The 19,174-nt window shown below is 31.5% G+C and overlaps 1 protein-coding gene across 7 annotated transcripts in view; it reads left to right on the top strand.

The window, feature by feature from the left end:
* Window positions 1–19,174, top strand: part of LOC127729029 (uncharacterized) — a 133,117-nt gene that overhangs the window by 53,821 nt on the left and 60,122 nt on the right. For 6 of the 7 annotated variants that reach the window (XM_052236631.1, XM_052236635.1, XM_052236637.1 and 3 more), the window contains 2 exons: window positions 3,742–4,057; window positions 15,420–15,512. In XM_052236631.1, the coding sequence (XP_052092591.1) occupies window positions 3,742–4,057; window positions 15,420–15,512 (409 nt within the window). The remainder of the gene's footprint in view (window positions 1–3,741; window positions 4,058–15,419; window positions 15,513–19,174) is intronic. The other variant, XM_052236634.1, reaches the window with a different exon arrangement.

Consider the following 19,174-nt stretch of genomic DNA (forward strand, 5'->3'; position numbering starts at 1 on the left):
ATTTGGAAAAGAGCAATATGGTGGAAAGATTAAAAAGTTGATGATAGATAAAAAGTTGAAGTAGTATTTTAGGAGATAACTTATCGAATTCTTTTAGAAATTTAAAGAAAAATTTTGGATATAGGGGATACTGTTCTTGATTTAATGTATTACAAAATATGGATGTTTGTGCCTTACCATATTTTACATACTAAAAATGTGAATTTTGTAATGGAAAGTTTATTTTTCTCTGAAACAATTCTGTACTGGAAAATTTATTTAGAAAAAGACAAAATGGTTACACCAATTGAAAAACATTAAAGTGTCAGAATTTTTTTCTGATTCACCAATGGTTCTTTTAATATAAATTATGTTGAAGTCATATACAGTCATCTTTTTATAGTTCATGATATAATAGTATGAAAACTGAATCATGGCATGTCATTTAAAATTGTGTTGATTTTTCCCTTCTCTTCCTTTCATTGTTGAAGTTAGCATCAAAGTCAGATCACTGACTTCTTAATAATATCGTAAATTTTTTTTTTCTAAAATGAAATCTTGCTGCAGATATATATAGTCTTTCTAAATTAATTTATTTATGGTAGAAAATTAAATCACATGTAAAATATTTTTTCTAATTCAATATACTTAAAATGGAAAAAACTTATTGAAAATTCAGAAATTATTCGAGGTTTTTATTATTGTGCCCATCGCAATAATAAGAACTCACATTCTGAAATCTGACACATACATTTGTATGCAGCTTTTACTGTTATCGCAATAAATAATCTCACAATTTGGTCAGTGATATCGAAATCGCAATAATAAATGCACGCAATAATTTCTGAATTTACAGAAGATCACATGATAAGTCGTTATGGAAAATAAGATATCTTAATTGTAACAAAGTTGTCCTTTAGTATTGTGTACCCCTGTTCATTTATTTGACAAAAGCTGATAAAGCTGAAATTCCAAGTGTCATGTTTTAAATAAAAACCCTGCACATTATATTTGAATAATAGGTTACTTTGTTTGAACTTGAAACTTTAAAATTTAGCTGTTTTTTTTTGTCTTAAATTTAAATTTCAAGTTTTACAGTTTATCCAGCTATAAGGTTTGTGATTTCTATGAAATATCAGTGAAACTCAAAAGACATACATCATAAGTGTTTCTCGTATCTCATTTTTTATATAGATTAGGCTGTTGGTTTTCCCGTTTGAATGGTTTTACCCTAGTAATTTTTGGGGCCCTTTATAGCTTGTTGTGCGGTGTGAGCCAAGGCTCCATGTTGAAGACCGTACTTTGACCTATAATGGTTTACTTTTATAAATTGTGACTTGAATGGAGAGTTGTCTCATTGGCACTCATACCACATCTTCTTATATCTATATAATCCTTAAACAGTTCAAAGTATTTCCAGAGTGGTTTCATTAATTGGAACCATAGATCATTGTTTATTAAACTGGTTGATGATGCTAAATACGTTGTTTTAATTCATTAATACTTTTCCTAATCAGAATCTCGCCTGAACATGCATGAAATATTTGCCACTATAATAATAATAATAATAAATTCTTTATTTAAAGAGGGTAAACTCAGTTAGTTACAATAAACTAATCTTCCCTGAGGCCCTCACATACAAATTACAATACAATCAAAAAACAGATATTTACACATAGTTAATTTACAGTCAATTAGTTCAATGTAATATTACTAACATGATAAGATATAAGGCTGTTCAAGATGTACATGTAGTCAAAAAATCAAATATAAATAAAAATAAAAGAATATACAAATACATTGTAGAAAACATAATCTTATCAGGACTGTGTTAAGTACTTCTTGATACTTTGTTTAAAAGTATAAGTGTTTTGAGCTTTACGCATTTTGTTTGGTAGTCCATTCCATAACACTGATCCAGAATAAACAAAAGATTTCTTAAATAGCTCAGCTTTTGGCTTAGGAACTATCAGATTACCTTGAGTGACGCCTCTCAGGGAGTAAGGATTATTATCTGATTTCAGTTTAAACTTTTGAACTAGGTACATTGGTGCTTCCATACGCATACATTTATATAGAAGTAAATATTTGTGGTATTTTATTCTATTGTCAACTGTCATCCACCCAAGTTCTTTAAATAAGGGGGCTGAGGGGGATAAAGGAACTGCATCTAGAATTAATCTTGCTGCCCTTTTTTGGAGTTTTAAAATTCTTGTTATCCCTTCATTTTTACATTCACCCCAAATAATACAGCAGTAGTCAATCAGGGGCAGAATATACCCATTGTAATATGTTTTCCTTGCATTTATATCTAAAAATTTCTTTATTTTAGAAAGGAGGTATATTCTGGATGATATATTAGCACAAACTTGGTCAATTTGATTTCTCCAGTTAAGTGTGCTGTCAATTTTAACACCTAATAATTTTTCACTTGAAGAATTTTGTAATACTTTTGAATCTATTATTAAGTTTGGTTGATAAGTCTGAATTGATAGTTTCTGCTTTGTTCCAGTAACCAAACATTTTGTTTTATTTGCATTAATGAACATGTTATTCATTTTGCACCACTCTTCAACCCTGTATAAATCTTCTTGAACATCATCATGTATATTTTCTATGTTTTTCCCTGATTTATGAAGAGTGGTGTCATCAGCATATAGGTCTGTTTCACAATTTTCAATGCATAAGGGAAGGTCGTTTATAAATAGCACAAACAATAGAGGACCAAGTATAGAACCTTGGGGGACACCAAATTTTACATGTTGTTGTTCAGAGTAAACATTACAAATGTTTACCTGCTGTTTTCTGTTATTCAGGTATGACTTGAAAAAACTAACAGTAGCCTCACTAAATCCATAAATTTCAAGCTTTAAACAAAGAATGTCATGATCTACCAAATCAAAAGCTTTTTTAAAATCTAATAAAATTGCTAGGTTTAAATTACCATCATTCATTTCTTGCAACCATTTGTCAATGATATTAATAAGTGCAGTTTGACAAGAATGCTGCGGCCTGAAACCAGATTGTGTAGGGTGTAAAAGTTTAAGTTTAGATAAGTATTTGTACATGTTATTAGAAACATGCCTTTCTATTAATTTTGATAAAGTTGGAAGAACAGATATAGGTCTGTAATTTGTTGCTAAAAGCTTGTCACCATCCTTGAAAACTGGTGTTACCTTAGCATTCTTCAGTAAAGAAGGATATATATACCAGTATCTATCATTCTGTTAAATATGTATGTGAGAGGTGATGCAATAACAGGGGCGCTTAATCTTAGGATTTTTGGTCCTATATTATCCATACCAGATGCTTTGTTTATATCAAGTTTTGTTAACTCATTAAATAGCTCATTCATGATCACTGGTGGTATAGAAAATTTATCATGTTTACCACTGGATGTTAAGCACCCAACACTCAATCAATCTAATCAGTATCATTTAAAAAACGATATTGTTTCACAAATTGCAATGAATGATTTTTTTTTATGTCAGTATATTTTTCAAAAATTATCTTTCAAAGAATTTTTCCTTCTTTCACTCTATTTTATCTTGGCTTTAGTATGAAAAGCGGTTAAAAGAATTTTTTGATTTTATGTGATTTCAACAAAATACAGAAAATAATTAGATTTATTTCAGAATTTAATTCTTCTTTTGATATTTAAATAATTCCAAAATAATTCTTCTATTTAATTTACTACTCATATAAATTGATTGAACTGCCAAATAAAATTGTGAAATAATCATAAGTTTTAAAATATTTTAGCAATGGAAGCACCAAAGTTATCGTCTGCCCATACCACCTTGTGTTTAAGCAGAAGTTATGACGTACCGAGGAAATACACAATAGCAGGACTAGAAAACTTATCTCGTTCTTTCCGAGACCAAGGTCATAAGAGGTTATTACAAAGACGAGAGTCTAGCAGCGGAGATAGCGACGAGGTGTTTGACCTGTCGGAACAATACCAACAAAGTGATGATAGACATTATCTAGCGTACTTACAAAAACTAGATACAATTGATTCAGCCAGTGACAGTTCACCAACGATTGATCCTGTGGAAAGGAAAGAAGTTGGAAGTTGGTGAGTAGTTGTAAGAAATTAACGCAAAAAACCCCAAATCTAAGACAACATTTTTTAACTAATGACTCAGTTGATGTCTTTTAATGAATCAAAAGACCTCCTATAGAACCCCACTCTGTTGACAAAATTAGCTTAGATATACATGAAAGGGAGTTCAATTTTAAGTCTTGCCAGTGGATTAATTTAACCTTGATCATAAAGTAATAGCTTTGTACAGAACTTTTTCCTTTAAGTATCTTTTACACAAGCTAAAATTTGGATAGACTTTACCGAGTGAATGTTCATTTTAAAAGATTGAGATTTTGTTATGCAATGTGAAATGGGAAATAACTCTAGAAGACTAGAAACATCATTCAATGTACTTAATAAAAGTCAAAACATTAGCATGCTTGATGAGTAATAAAAATCAATACAATAATGTAACAGATGCCAAACATGAATCACCATAGCAATTTTTATGTAAACTCATGACAAATTATAAACTTATTATAACTTCATCAATTTCGTATTTTTCGTCAGAGAAACTACATATTTAAAATATTGTTAACTGAAACATGGGTCTAGTGAAAGCCAGTGAAGAGTATTTATGGTAAGATATAGAAAAGAGAATCATCTAAAAAGTGTAGAAAAAAATATCAGTATCTGTTTTGTGGTTGTATCATATTTAAATCACCTCAAACACTGCTGAAGAGGGGACCCAGACTATTGGGGTTAAAAAAAAAAAGAATCTTGTTAACTGCATAGACAGATGGATTGGTGTTTTACGTCAACTGGAATACGTACATGTATATCAGGATGAGAACATGTTGATGTAAAAAGATATGCACCTGCTTTGTACAAGAGTGATGCACTGAGCCAGATTTTTATCATACTAGTTCACAAAATAACACTCCAAAGGAAACCCTTCCCAAACACATTATTTCGATTCCAAGTCTACCATTATTTGCTCTTACTATTTAAATTTTCAATTCTTTGGTTTGACCTGGCTGAGGATCGGCACCCTTGACCTCCTGCACTTGAAGTGATCATGCTACCACAAGATCACTGAGGCGGTCAACTTGCATAGAAGTGCTTAGTAGTGAGTAATTCAGCATCAAGATAAAAGATCATCTCTTATTTACTTTTGTTACTTTACATCAAATATTATACATCAAAACTCATATGGGGTGCACTTCTTGAGTTGGTCAGCAGTTAGTAAAAAATATATCAGATTGACCTACTTTTAATGCTTCACTTACTCACTTACTTCGGATCTGAAGAAAGCAGGATCATTTATAATTTATAAAGAGTTTTGCATCATTAAGTAGGTCATAGTTTAGTTTTATAGAAGACCCTCTCAACCTATTACTGAAAAACTCTTTATCTTATTTTAAGGTTTCATGACTTTTTTGTATTACATGTACCTGTATATCTTATGATCCACCATTTAGAGCATGAATGTATGTTTCATGCTCTGAATGATGAATGATCTTGAAGCATGATTGATAGATGATCAAAGGAATGTCTGTTATTGTGGATTCATTTATTTTCGTGGGTACCAGTTAATGTGGATGGAGGAAATAATGTATTTTTGTGGATATTTGATTTCATGGTTTTGCCAAAGTCTGCATCTAAGCCTAAATAAAATTTGTACTTCGTTGAAGATTTAAATTGTGGCTTCTTGACACTCACAAAATCCATGTAAATTGGTCTACCACGAATAATAATGAATCCACATTTTTTTTAATGGGTAGGATAACTACTATGTGTTCCATGATCTCCAGTTAGTCTTTATCCATTAAAAGGAGAGGGTAAGGTAAATGCCTTATTTGGACAATTATTTTTAACTAAAAATTTATATTTGTAATTGAAGATTTTGATTTATATCCGTATTAAAGTTGAGATAGTACAAACTAAAAACAAAGATGGTTCAGGAACCATGATGTAAAATTATTGCTTTTGACATAGTAGTAGGATAACTTTTAAAAGTTTTTTGTAAAAATACTTGGTTTTTGGTCATTTTCAAATGTTTTAATTCATAAAATAATAATTACATTACATTTATGTTTCACGAGAATCCGTTAGTTTGATTGGCTAACAACAATCGTGCGTCATTCAAAAATTAACCTTCATATGAAAATGAAATGTTACATTCGTGATGACACTTGCTTCCACAAAAAAGTGCACAGGTAAATAAAAGAAAAACATGATAATTTTTTTTTTCTCATGGTCTTAGCATAAAAATGTAATTATAAGAAATGAATGCTTCTTTTAGTACTTTGATAGGGTTGTAAAAGTGTTGATAGTGCACACATTGTAAGAATGAAACAAAATGTACTTCTGTCAACACTTTTACACCCCAACAAAATTACAAAAAGAAGCATTCATTTTTTAAGTAGCACTTGTCCTTTCAAAATATTTGTGTGGTTTTAACATGCACTCAATACTTCCCTTTGCCACTACACATTAAGCAAACAAAAATTAAACAGTCACTATTCCCAATATACTAGTGTATGTAAGAAGAAAAAGCTATAATCATTGAAAAAAAGATATATGATTTTTTATCTTAAAGTTTTGGTAACAATTTATATTATTCAATAGAATAGACAGTTTAGTCTCTTTCCACATACATATTCTTTATTGTAGTTCATTTTTGTCCTGCCCTCCCTCAACTGCTGGCCCGTGCTGGGGCATATTTTCAATGTCTCATTCTCATTTTCAGAAATTGGACTTGTTCTAAGTATTAGAGTTATTCCTAGAACTGTTTAGTTGATTTTTTGTTTTTACTTTATGATGGTAATTTAAGAGTTCAGTATTTTTGTGATTTTACTTTTTATACGCCCGTCAAATTTTTGATGAGACGTATTATGGTATACAAATGTCCGGCGTCCGTCCGTCTGTCTGTCTGTCCGTCTGTCTGTCCATCTGTCCGTCTGTCTGTCCGGCGTAAACATGTCGCACCATAACTTAAGAATGACTTATCCAAATTTCATGAAACTTTACATAGTTGTTTCTTATGATGGTCAAACGATCTGTATACTTTTTGGTGAAAATAAGATTAAAACTTTTTGAGTTACGGGACTTAGTAACTAAAACAGGTGTGTGTTTTTTTTCACATGTAGCGCCGTATCTCAAAAACAATTTATGATTATTGCTTAAAACTTTACACACTTCTTAGTTATATTAATTTTAAGATCTGTATACTTTTTGGTGATGATTCAAAATTTTATTTTAGAGATATTGAGTATTTTGTTAAAAAAGGGGGAGGGGTTTTTCACATGTCGCACCGTATCTCAAAAACAGTTTATGATTATTGCTTAAAACTTTACACACTTCTTAGTTATATTAACCTGAAGATCTGTATACTTTTTGGTGATGATTCAAAGTTTTATTTTTGAGTTATTGAGTATTTTGTAAAAAAAGGGGGAGGGGTTTTTTACATGTAGCGCCGTATTTCAAAAACGATTTATGATTTTTGCTTAAAATTTTACACACTTCTTAGTTATATTAATCTAAAGATCTGTATACTTTTTGATTATGATTCAAAATTTTATTTTTGAGATATTGATTTTTTTTTTTTTTAAAGGGGGGGTTTTCACATGTCGCGCTTTATCTCAAAAACGATTTATGATTATTGCTTAAAATTTTACACACTTCTTAGTTATATTAATCTCAAGATCTGTTTTCATTTTGGTTTTGATTCAAAATTTTATTTTAGAGATATTGAGTTTTTTGTAAAAAAAAAGGGGGGTTTTCGCATGTCACGCCGTATGTCAGAAACTATTTATGCTTATTGCATAAAAATTCACACACAAGACGACGGGCGTATCATGCGCTCATGGCGCAGCTGTTTATTATTATCTTGAATACAAAAATATATTAAAAAGACAGCAAAATTATACATTTTACCAATTTTAAGCCTCATTTTTGTCTCGTCTGCAATGAAAATTGCATTATGCAAGATATAAGGATTACAATCCGGTAGCAGCGTAAACTATTTGTATTCAGCTATATATTTGAGAGGAAGGAGACCTGGAGGCTTCAAAAGTTGTATACAGATGCCTTATGTTACAAAGTTTCTGTCTGTCATATATATGTTGTCCTTGACCTCATTTTTAAAAATGCTTGAAAAAAAGTTAAGTTTTTATGCCCCCGCCCTAGCGGAGGGGGCATTAAGTTTTACCCTTGCCTGTCTGTATGTAAGGACCGATCATACGTCCCAAAACTGTTTTCCGTTCTCTTACTTTAGTTTGCCTCAACCAAATGTTCTAAAACTTATACACAATGCTTATGGTATAGAACCACTAATTCAGGCCCGGCCGGAAAGAACATACAAGAAAGTAGTACATATTTTAAACAAAATAGTTCCTACGCATAGCTGCATCTTTGTCAATAGTGGAAATATTTGGGTAGTTTTAGTATCAAATGAAAGCTTGGGGACTTGGGGTCACTGTAGAATCCTTGTTGAAAGTTTTATTTGAATAATAAAGATGTATAGGAAATTTTAATAGGAGGGCTCATTTGGCCTGTTGTTTAGATCAGAAGTTCCTGTTTTTGTACTATCAAACTTCCGGGAACCAGTACGCTCTAATATGCAATTAAAGGTATGTTGATTTTTTCAGCACAAGTCAGCATAAGGTACAGTTTTGACATGAAATAACTGCCACTTTATTTGAAATTAAGATAAAGTAGCCATTTATGCTTGAAATTGCAGAATTTAACATAGACAGCAATGGGGCTATGAATTAGTGGTTTTATACCTATTACTGACAGGCATGTGAAATTCTATTTTTAGAAATCATACCCTTTACAGTGAAAATTGGTCACATTTGTTGTCAGAAATCATGTTACATTATTTTTTTTTATGTAACAATTATGTTAGTGTCAAATAACAGCCCTCAAATTGCTACAATAAGGTATTTTAGCCTTTTTTGGTCATTTAGCATGCACACAGTTAAGATTTTACCTGAAATTTTAATTTTTGGATTATCTAACACTGAAACCAATGAAACTTGTATATTATGACTAGTTTATAGTATAAATATTGTTTTTGGTCAAATTATCTAGTGAGTGTTCATGTTTTATTGTGTTTCTTGGTGAATTATTTATTTCAAGGAAAATTGGTGTATACTTATATAGGAATTCCAAAATCTCACTTGAGATGCATTTTATAACCATTTAAGCAAGTTGTCTAGCTTGGAGATACATAAATTGCTCTTGTTGATCCATGTTTATACATAAAAGAATGGTTTTTTACCAAATCACTCTCCTTTTCCAACATGTAGAAAAAAGGGGGGACAAAATTATCAATTATATTTTATGTTTGGACCACTGTATTTATATTCAAGGAAGAATCTCTGATAAGAATAAGACATATAGGTAAGAACACTGTTATTTGAGTAGATATTAACAAATCAGAACTGGTAAAAATTGAAAAAGTGTCATATCTGTCACTATTAGTATCCATATGTAGTTTTCTTTGTTTAACGCATATGTTAATACCAGTCCAATTTGAGCTTGAATTCAGTGATATAGTGTTTTGACAAAAGCTTTATGTGTTTTTCTATGCTAGAAATAGATCATAGAAGGAAATTAAGTCAAGCAGAAGTCAATATAACAAGTTTGGTGCTGTTATAGGTATAGAACCACTAATTCAGGCCCGGTCGGAAAGAACATACAAGAAAGTAGTACATATTTTAAACAAAATAGTTCCTACGCATAGCTGCATCTTTGTCAATAGTGGAAATATTTGGGTAGTTTTAGTATCAAATGAAAGCTTGGGGACTTGGGGTCACTGTAGAACCCTTGTTGAAAGTTTTATTTGAATAATAAAGATGTATAGGAAATTTTAATAGGAGGGCTCATTTGGCCTGTTGTTTAGATCAGAAGTTCCTGTTTTTGTACTATCAAACTTCCGGGAACCAGTACGCTCTAATATGCAATTAAAGGTATAATGATTTTTTCAGCACAAGTCAGCATAAGGTACAGTTTTGACATGAAATAACTGCCACTTTATTTGAAATTAAGATAAAGTAGCCATTTATGCTTGAAATTGCAGAATTTAACATAGACAGCAATGGGGCTATGAATTAGTGGTTTTATACCTTATTACCAAAAAACACAGATCAATTTTGAATTTTGGTGGCGTCACTTTTACCGTTCTAGAGTTATGCCCCTTTACAAATGGAAAAATTACTGAATTTTTCATTTCCGTTCTCTAACTTTAGTTTGCCTCAATATTTTACTCGTTATGATTAATAGGATAACTGTATTTGGTATATTGGTTCCTTGCAAAAAAGAAACTAAGGCTTCAACTCCCTCAGGCAAAGTTGGCCTTAGATAGATTTGGCTATTTTTTAGGTCCTTTTTGGTTTAAGCTCTTCAACGTTTTTGTTCCTCATACATCCTTAGCTGTTAAATATTCTGCATTGAGTGTTCCTAATGAAGGTAAATCCAGAAAAGTGCTTTGGACGCATGCAATTTATAACGTGTTGTTTTCAATTTTTTTGCAAGGTCTACATGTCCAACAGACAGGTTTCACCAGACCTTGACATCATTTCATGGATCAGTGATCAAGGTTAAAGTTACATGATTAGGTCTGTTTCTCAATTACTGTCAACTATATTTGGTGTATGGAATGATTTTAAGGTGTACATGTCAGTCTGGCAGGTTTCATTTGACCTTGACCTCATTTTCATAGTTTATTGGTCAATGTTAAGTTTTTGTGTTTTTGTCTGTTTTTCTTATATTATAAGCAATAGCTCAAATATATTTATTGTGTGGAATGATTGTAAGGTGTATATGTCTGTCTGCCTGATTTTATCTGACCTTGACCTCATTTTTATGGGTCATTTGTCAATATTACGTTTTCATGGTTTGGTCTGTTTTTGTATACATTAAGCGATAGGTCAACTATATTTGGTGTGTGAAATGATTGTAAGGTGTACATGTCTGTCTGGCTTGGTAAATCAGATCATGACCTCATTTTTGTGGATCATTGATAATATTAAGTTTATGTGATCCTTGTATTAAAACTTTATCTTTAGGACTATCAAAATAAAAGCAGACAGACATTTCAGTGTGTGCACTCTTGTTCTAGAAAACAAGCATTATACCACAACCCAGTGTTTTATGATTTCTCGTAAGAAACATCTCACCTTAGTCTACAACAGGTCTCAAAATCAAAACCACAAAAAGTCAAAATAATTTGAACTTGTATAAACTTACTTTGATGCAGTTTACTTCCCTAAATGACTATTTTGACTAATGTTTTAGAGAGAGTAAATACACAAAGCAAAATGATCAGTTATAATAGATCCCCAAGAAGTCAAGTGACAGCAATTATCTACTGATTCCTCAATTGGGTAATTGTCTTTTAATAACTTTTCCATTATTTTTTTTAAACATTCTCTGAGTGGACCTGAATTGCTCTAGGCCACAATCTTACTAAGAGAATGAAAGATGGTTGTGAATTATTTTAATATATGTATTGCACATTTTGCCTGGTGAGCTATTCAGGCTCCTTAGAGCCTCTAGTTTCATTTACCAATGGAATAAATGTAACGTTATGGTAAGAACATAGAAGTGATTAAAGGATTTGTTTCTCTTACACTTAATGATGTCTTTCAAATGAGTAGGTTCAAAAAGGGCTAAAGTTGGCCCTAAGATTTTCCTGATTTTTTTAAATTAGGCTGAAAAACTACATATTTCACATATTAATAGTTGTTTTATTACTATTTATACAAAAAAACTTCTTTTTTTTGGCACCTCACATTATAAATTACTAAGTTATGACCCCTAATTATGCATGATTTGTGTTGTAATGTTAGGTTAGGTCCAATTTTTCCATAACTTATGACAGTTTTTAACATAATTAACTTTGGCCGCCATCACCGTTCCAGAATCTTTTTGTGTCTAGTGATTCAATGTTAACCTTTGCTACTTTTGGTTACAGAACATTTTTGATGGAAGGTTGCGGCTGAAATTTTTCCTGAAGGTTGAAGGTCTGACAAATACGCAATTTTGACAAGATCTTAAAAATGTGCTGACTTTGGAGCCTATAATGTACTGTTATGAATAGAGTTGTTTTTTAAAGGAGTAAGGCTTTTGTAGAACAAAATTGTGGACTTTTGATATTTTATGATAAAGTTGAAATTTAAGGCCATATTTTGCCAAAAGTTAACCTTGTCCTTAAACATTTACCATATTGGCTTTCTTAAAGGTATTTCGTATTCAATATTTTGACCTTAGAATTATATGACCTGACTAATATACCATGTATTTTTATGCTGAATCAGGTCATTTTTACATCTATTGAATATAGGATTGAAAGTCTTGGATATATATAAAGCTGTTGACCTGTTGTATAATAAACTAAAACCTGTCATGGCAATGTTTGGGGGTCTGTAAGATGGTTTTAAGTTTGCTTGATTAAATACTGACATAATGTTAAAGAAGTCTGATATCTTCGATAAAATCAATGAGTAGTTAAAAAACCAAATAAATGGATAAATGAAACATTTATGTGCAACCTGTTTAAAACTTTGGGTTGAAGGTATGGTTGGTATTTACATGTGTTACATGCTTTATGTGAATCGAAATTCAACAACTTATTCAATACTTATTTACGTATTTACGAAAATGTCAATTTCCATGGTGGTGTGAAAATGGGACATTTTAAAATATAGATGTACTAAGATAAATTGTTTCCACGTCAAAACAAGTTTTGATAATTTAAGATATTAATCGAAATGACCAAAATGATTAAAATGTTTAAAAAGTTATAAATTTTGTTAAAGTTCATTGATACAATGGATGTGTGGCTTAAAATTTGCTTTCCATATTCACTTAATCTTGTTATTTATACATTTGTGAAAGGATTTGGATAATGCAAAGAACATTTATTTTTCTGCATAAATAAGTAGTAACTAAGTCATTGTGACATAGCTATACAGTTTGTAAGTGACTTTTTCGAGAGAAAAAAAACGTGTTTTGATGGGCCTCTCCAAATGAATATTTTTCTGGATTACTTCAAACTACATGAACAGATTGATGAAGTCAAAATGTTAATGTAAGTGTAACTTTGATATAAGATCATTTTACTTTCAAAACTATTGAAATAAATCAAACAAAATATTTCTATTTGAGGAATTTTAAACATTATCACAAGTACTTACTTTTATGTACTAAACATTATCTATTGGAATAAAAACTGCCGTAGCGGAGGGGGCATTAAGTTTTACCCTTGTTCGTCTGTACTTACGTCCGTCCGTCCGAACGTACGTCCCAAAGTTGGTTTCCATTCTCAAACTAAAGTTTGCCTCAACCAAATGTTACAAAACTTATACACAATGCTTATTACCACAAAATACAGGTCAAGTTTGAATTTGGGTGGTGTCACTTTTAAGGTTCTAGAGTTATGCCCGTTTACAAATGGAAAAATTGCTGAATTTTTCATTTCCGTTCCCTAACTTAAGTTAGCCTAAAAAAAATGTTATGAGACTTATACACAATACTTATTACCACAAAAACTCAGATTAAGTACAAATTTTGGTAGCGTCACTTTTACCGTTCTTCAGTTATGTCCCTTTATTACTTTATATGATATGCAAGCGGGGGCATCATCTGTATCCCATGGACACATTCCCCATTTATTTTTTAACACTTTTAAAAATCATTTCATACTTTTTAATGCAAAGGATATATAGTGATGACTGTGTCTGTCTGTTCCTTCATTCATCCCACTTTTTTATACATGTAACTGCTCCTAAACCAGAACCTTACAAAAATGAATTCCTTTTGCATTTCCTATCTCATTTCTTCATCTGTATGATTTTTAGTGTTTACATTGACATTACATGGACTTGTCATATCTGCACACTACAGTACAAATTTAAACCCACATCTCCTTCTAAATCCCTAATCAGAATTTAATGAAATCTTTTTGAATCTTCATCATGTAATGCCATTGTGCAATGAGCACAGTCTATTTTTCTTTTTTTCATCCAAATAATCATTGGGGTTTCCCTAAATTAATCATGCACTTTGTATTGGACATTTTGTTTCAGACTACATCTGGACTAGTTTGAATACACCTTATCGCTATTCCCGCTTGACCCGAGAATCTGTCCCGCTTGAACTTTTGACGTCATACAACAATCACTTTTCCATTGTGGCGTCAGGAATTTTCTATTATGACGTCAAAATTTTACGGGAACTTTTGTGATGTCCAGTAATGGCGGACAAATAGCAATAAGGTGTATTGTGGAAGTTGGCAATTTTGAAATTTGGATGGATATATTTGCAAAGGACAAGTTACTCCTGATGTTATTTAAATTCAAATAAAGTTATTTTTTTCAAGTTGGAATTTATGAATTATTTGTAAAAGTGTATATGACAGAATAGGAGCATACATGTTTTTGTAATAGTGTATATGACAGAATAGGAGCATACATGTTTTTGTTATAGTGTATATGACTGAGTAGGAGCATACAGAATAGGAGCATACATGTTTTTGTAATAGTGTATATGACAGAGTAGGAGCATACATGTTTTTGTAATAGTGTATATGACAGAATAGGAGCATACATGTTTTTGTAATAGTGTATATGACAAAATAGGAGCATACATGTTTTTGTAAAAGTGTATATGACAGAATAGGAGCATACATGTTTTTGTAATAGTGTATATGACAGAATAGGAGCATACATGTTTTTGTTATAGTGTATATGACTGAGTAGGAGCATACAGAATAGGAGCATACATGTTTTTGTAATAGTGTATATGACAGAGTAGGAGCATACATGTTTTTGTAATAGTGTATATGACAGAATAGGAGCATACATGTTTTTGTAATAGTGTATATGACAAAATAGGAGCATACATGTTATTGTAATAGTGTATATGACAGAGTAGGAGCATACATGTTTTTCTAATAGTGTTTCTGACAGAATAGGAGCATACATGTTTTTGTAATAGTGTATATGACAGAGAAGGAGCATACATGTTTTTGTAATAGTGTATATGACAGAGAAGGAGCATACATGTTTTTGTAATAGTGTATATGACAGAATAGGAGCATACATGTTTTTGTAATAGTGTATATGACAGAGTACAAGCATACATGTTTTTTTGTAATAGTGTATATGACAGAATAGGAGCATACATGTTTTTGTAATAGTGTATATGACAGAGTAGGAGCATACATGTTTTTGTAATAGTGTATATGACAGAGTAGGAGCATACATGTTTTTGTAATAGTGTATATGACAGAGTAGGAGCATACATGTTTTTGTAATAGTGTATATGACAGAGTAGGAGCATACATGTTTTTGTAATAGTGTATATGACAGAGTAGGAGCATACATGTTTTTATTATTTTCAGCAGTTCATTGTCCAGTGATTCAGCAATAGACAGAGGTGATGCAAGCTCAGCAGAATTGGCTGGACGTTTACAGGACCTGGAGAAAGAACTCATGTAAGTTACCTATGAAAGTTTAAACATGTGGTCACACTTGTCACACCTGGTCTTACAAGCTACTGTGTATTCTGAACTTACATGTAAATGTCTTTACAAAAGGTCATCAAGTCTTAATTCATACTACATGTATGACCCTAAATAGAACTGTCTAATTAAGGTTTTTGATTTGTTTATGTTTAGTTTGTAACACAGATTTGTTTTCTCTCAATCGATTTATTAAAAACTACTTATGATAGATCACTGATATTTTGTCTGAAGTTGCATTACTATCAGTACATATCAATTTGACAACTATTTTGAGGCCCTGTCCCCAGGTCATGGTCTAGTTACTTTGAATTAATTAACAATTTTCAATGTTGAGTTTTCTGTTTAAGTTAGTTTGATAGGAAGTACTTGTGATAGATCAATGATATTTTGTCTGAAGTTGCATTGCTATCAGTACATATCAGTTGTGACGACTATTTTGAGGCCCTGCCCCCAGGTCATGGTCCAGTTACTTTGAATTAATTAGCAATTTTCAAATGTTAAGTTTTCTGCTTAAGTTAGTTTGATAGAAACTACATTCAATAGACTATGATATTTTCTATAAAGTTACATTACTGTCTTTACATCTCAATTTGTTAACCATTTCAAGGACTTGCCCAGCGACTTTGAATTAATTAGCAATGTTGTTGTGCATTCGATTGTCTTTTTCTGAATTTTATGCAGACAGACAAGACATATCTCTGTGTTTAAAGTTTATATTGTTCAAGTCCATATTTTATCTTTATGACTCTGTTATATCATTACAAAGGAAATCAATAAGAGCAGTACCTACATATAGGCGCTGATTGACTTGTCACGTTTTCAATTAAGGTCAAGTTACAGTAAGAAAATGGGTCATGTCACAGATTTATATTTTTTTGCATACAACTGCAGTACATTAAACTTAAATTAAATTTTTTTTAAAATAATGCATTGATCTTTTATTTTCTGAAATATGATAGAGTGAATTGTTTCAAATTAGATGAACATTTGTATAAAAAGCATGCAAAATCATGCAAAATTTTAACAAAATTAATGACATAACGTCCAACTCTGCAATCAAGAATATCTTTGTATACTTATACCATTTAAACTGGAAATGTGTATAACAGTAAGAATATAGTTGATTTAGGAAGAGAGAAATGCACAAGACTCCATCTACATTTATATGGATTTTATGTAGAGCACTTCTTTAAAGTTTGGAAACTTCCCTTAACAATTTTTTTAGTGGAGAAACTTCAAAATTAATCTCTGAAATATGAATGTTATATGACTGCCATGTTTTTTTCACCTGTCTGACTAAAATGTTGTCTTTCAAATAACTTTATCAGGCTTTCTGAATCATTTATATTGTTATATGTCCTTAATATGGAACTTTTAAATTAGTAGTAGTCTCTTGGCTTCCTTAGGGGTCTTGGTGGCAGAGTGGTCTAAGTAGTCGAACTACTGTATCACTAGTCTGTCAACACCGAAGTTGTGAGATCTAATCCCGCATGTGGCAGGTGCGCTAGACTCCAATCTTGATTGACTAGGATTGTCAGTTTTCCTACTGAAGGTCGGTGGATTCCTCCACCAATAAAAACTGACTGCATAATAGTGTTGAAAGTGGAGTTAATCACCAATCAATCAAATCAAATCAAATTGGCTACTTGCAGTGTATTTGCTTATGACTTCAAAACCACAAATGCTGATTATTTCTGAAAACAAAAGATATAAGAAAAACAGTTTAGACCAAAGGTGTTCTTGGACAACTGCTGCTTTATTTAACCCTTTGACTTTTGATGGGGTAACAGCTTGGTCTATAGGGCAAGGAAACAGTTGTTGTCCTTGTCCCCTGTTGATTAATGTATACTGACTCCTGATTCAATTACAGTGTACGTTTTATTGTTTAACTGGGAAAAATTTACATTGATTTCATGGTTCTCTCCAGCCACAAAATTTAGTACCCTACAAAATACATATTTTCGATTGATTCTGAACTTGTAAATCTTTAAACCATGAATTTGATAACCCGGGAACCAATAATACTTTGACTAACCATGAAAATTTATACCCACAAAGAATAGTACTTCAGTTTATGTAGAACAGTCTTAACAATAAACTTTTGCCGCTAAGAGCTTGACACTCATGTTTTTATATTTTTAATTTTGTATAGAATCTATTGGCCCTGTAGTAGAAATTGTTGCAGGCCATATAGACATTTTACAAATATGGGATTGAGGTCCTGAGTCGTCAACATGTCAGACAATAACTTAAAAACTCTTTAACCAACTGAATTTGTATGAAATTTTGGTGAATTGTTTATATCTATTGACGTGAGCTCCCTTTCGATTTTTATAAATTTTAGATTTTAGGTTGCCGAGTTATGGGGTTTTAATCATTAAAAAAGGGGGATTTTCTAGTTTTTGGACAATAACTCAAAAATGCTTTTAGCAGTTTTCATGAAACTTCGGTAAATTGTTTATATATATTGACATAAGGTCCCTTTCCATTTTTATAAATTTTAGATTTTACTTTTCCGAGTTATGGGATTTTCTTCATATAAGAGGGGGAATTTTCCAGTTTTCCGACAATAACTCAAAAGTGCTATGAGCAGTTTTCATGAAACTTTGGTGACTGGTTTATATCTATTAAAATAACCTCCCTTTAGTTTTTTTTATAAAGGAGTAGGTCCGGTAAGGGCCGATTTTGGCCTCAAAATTCAAGTTCATCTGATGAAAGATTTTGGACACTTTTTAAACACTTAAGTGTCTACTTCAGTCGATTCAATCAGTTTATGTGAAAGATTTGAACTAATTTAGTCATTAAAGACGCTCAAATTCCAGCTTAAATATGGAAAATCTATCAAATATGCCATAATATGTCACTTTTCAGATGGTTTTTGTCAAAAATGAAAGTGGCCGCATCCGTGTTCATTCTCAACCTTTATATATGTTATGTATTATTATCAAATACAACTTACATTTAAATATTAAGAATGAACACAAATGCCGCCACTTCCATTTCAGACGAAAACCGTCTAAAAATTAACCAAAATGCTAAAATTTCGAAGATTTCAGTAATTTAGCATGACTTAATGATGCTAGTACCCTATACATGTGCATTGTATTGTCAAAAACAGCCCATATTTATGTAACAGAATTATTCTTCTTTCCAATAAATAGCTAAAAATTTACATTTTAACAATTTTGTAAAACTGCTATATTTTGGGGCCAAAAAGGGGTCTTACTGGGCCTACTCCTTTCTGATATGACATTGAGGAGTTATGGAACTTTATTCTTTGAAAAGTGGCGGGAGTATCATGCGCTCATGGCGCAGCTCTTTATTTATAGAAGGAAAAGGACAACCTTTACTGTGATTTTATTTTAGAACAACGCAAGATAAGTGAAAATAACCACCAAATGAAAAATTTCCACGTTTACAATACTGTGAATTCATTTATTTTCGTGGGTCCCAATTTTCGTGGATTGAGGAAAACTTTCATATTCGTGGATATTTGAATTCGTGGTTTTGGAGAAGTCTGCATGCATTCCTTTAGAAAACTTGTATTTAGTTGAACATTTAAATTCGTGGTTCCACTGTTCCCACGAAATCCACGAAAATTAGTATTGGACGAATATTAATGAATCCACAGT

The sequence above is a fragment of the Mytilus californianus genome, unplaced genomic scaffold (assembly GCF_021869535.1).
Source record: "Mytilus californianus isolate M0D057914Y unplaced genomic scaffold, xbMytCali1.0.p SCAF_2, whole genome shotgun sequence".
Taxonomy (NCBI): domain Eukaryota; kingdom Metazoa; phylum Mollusca; class Bivalvia; order Mytilida; family Mytilidae; genus Mytilus; species Mytilus californianus.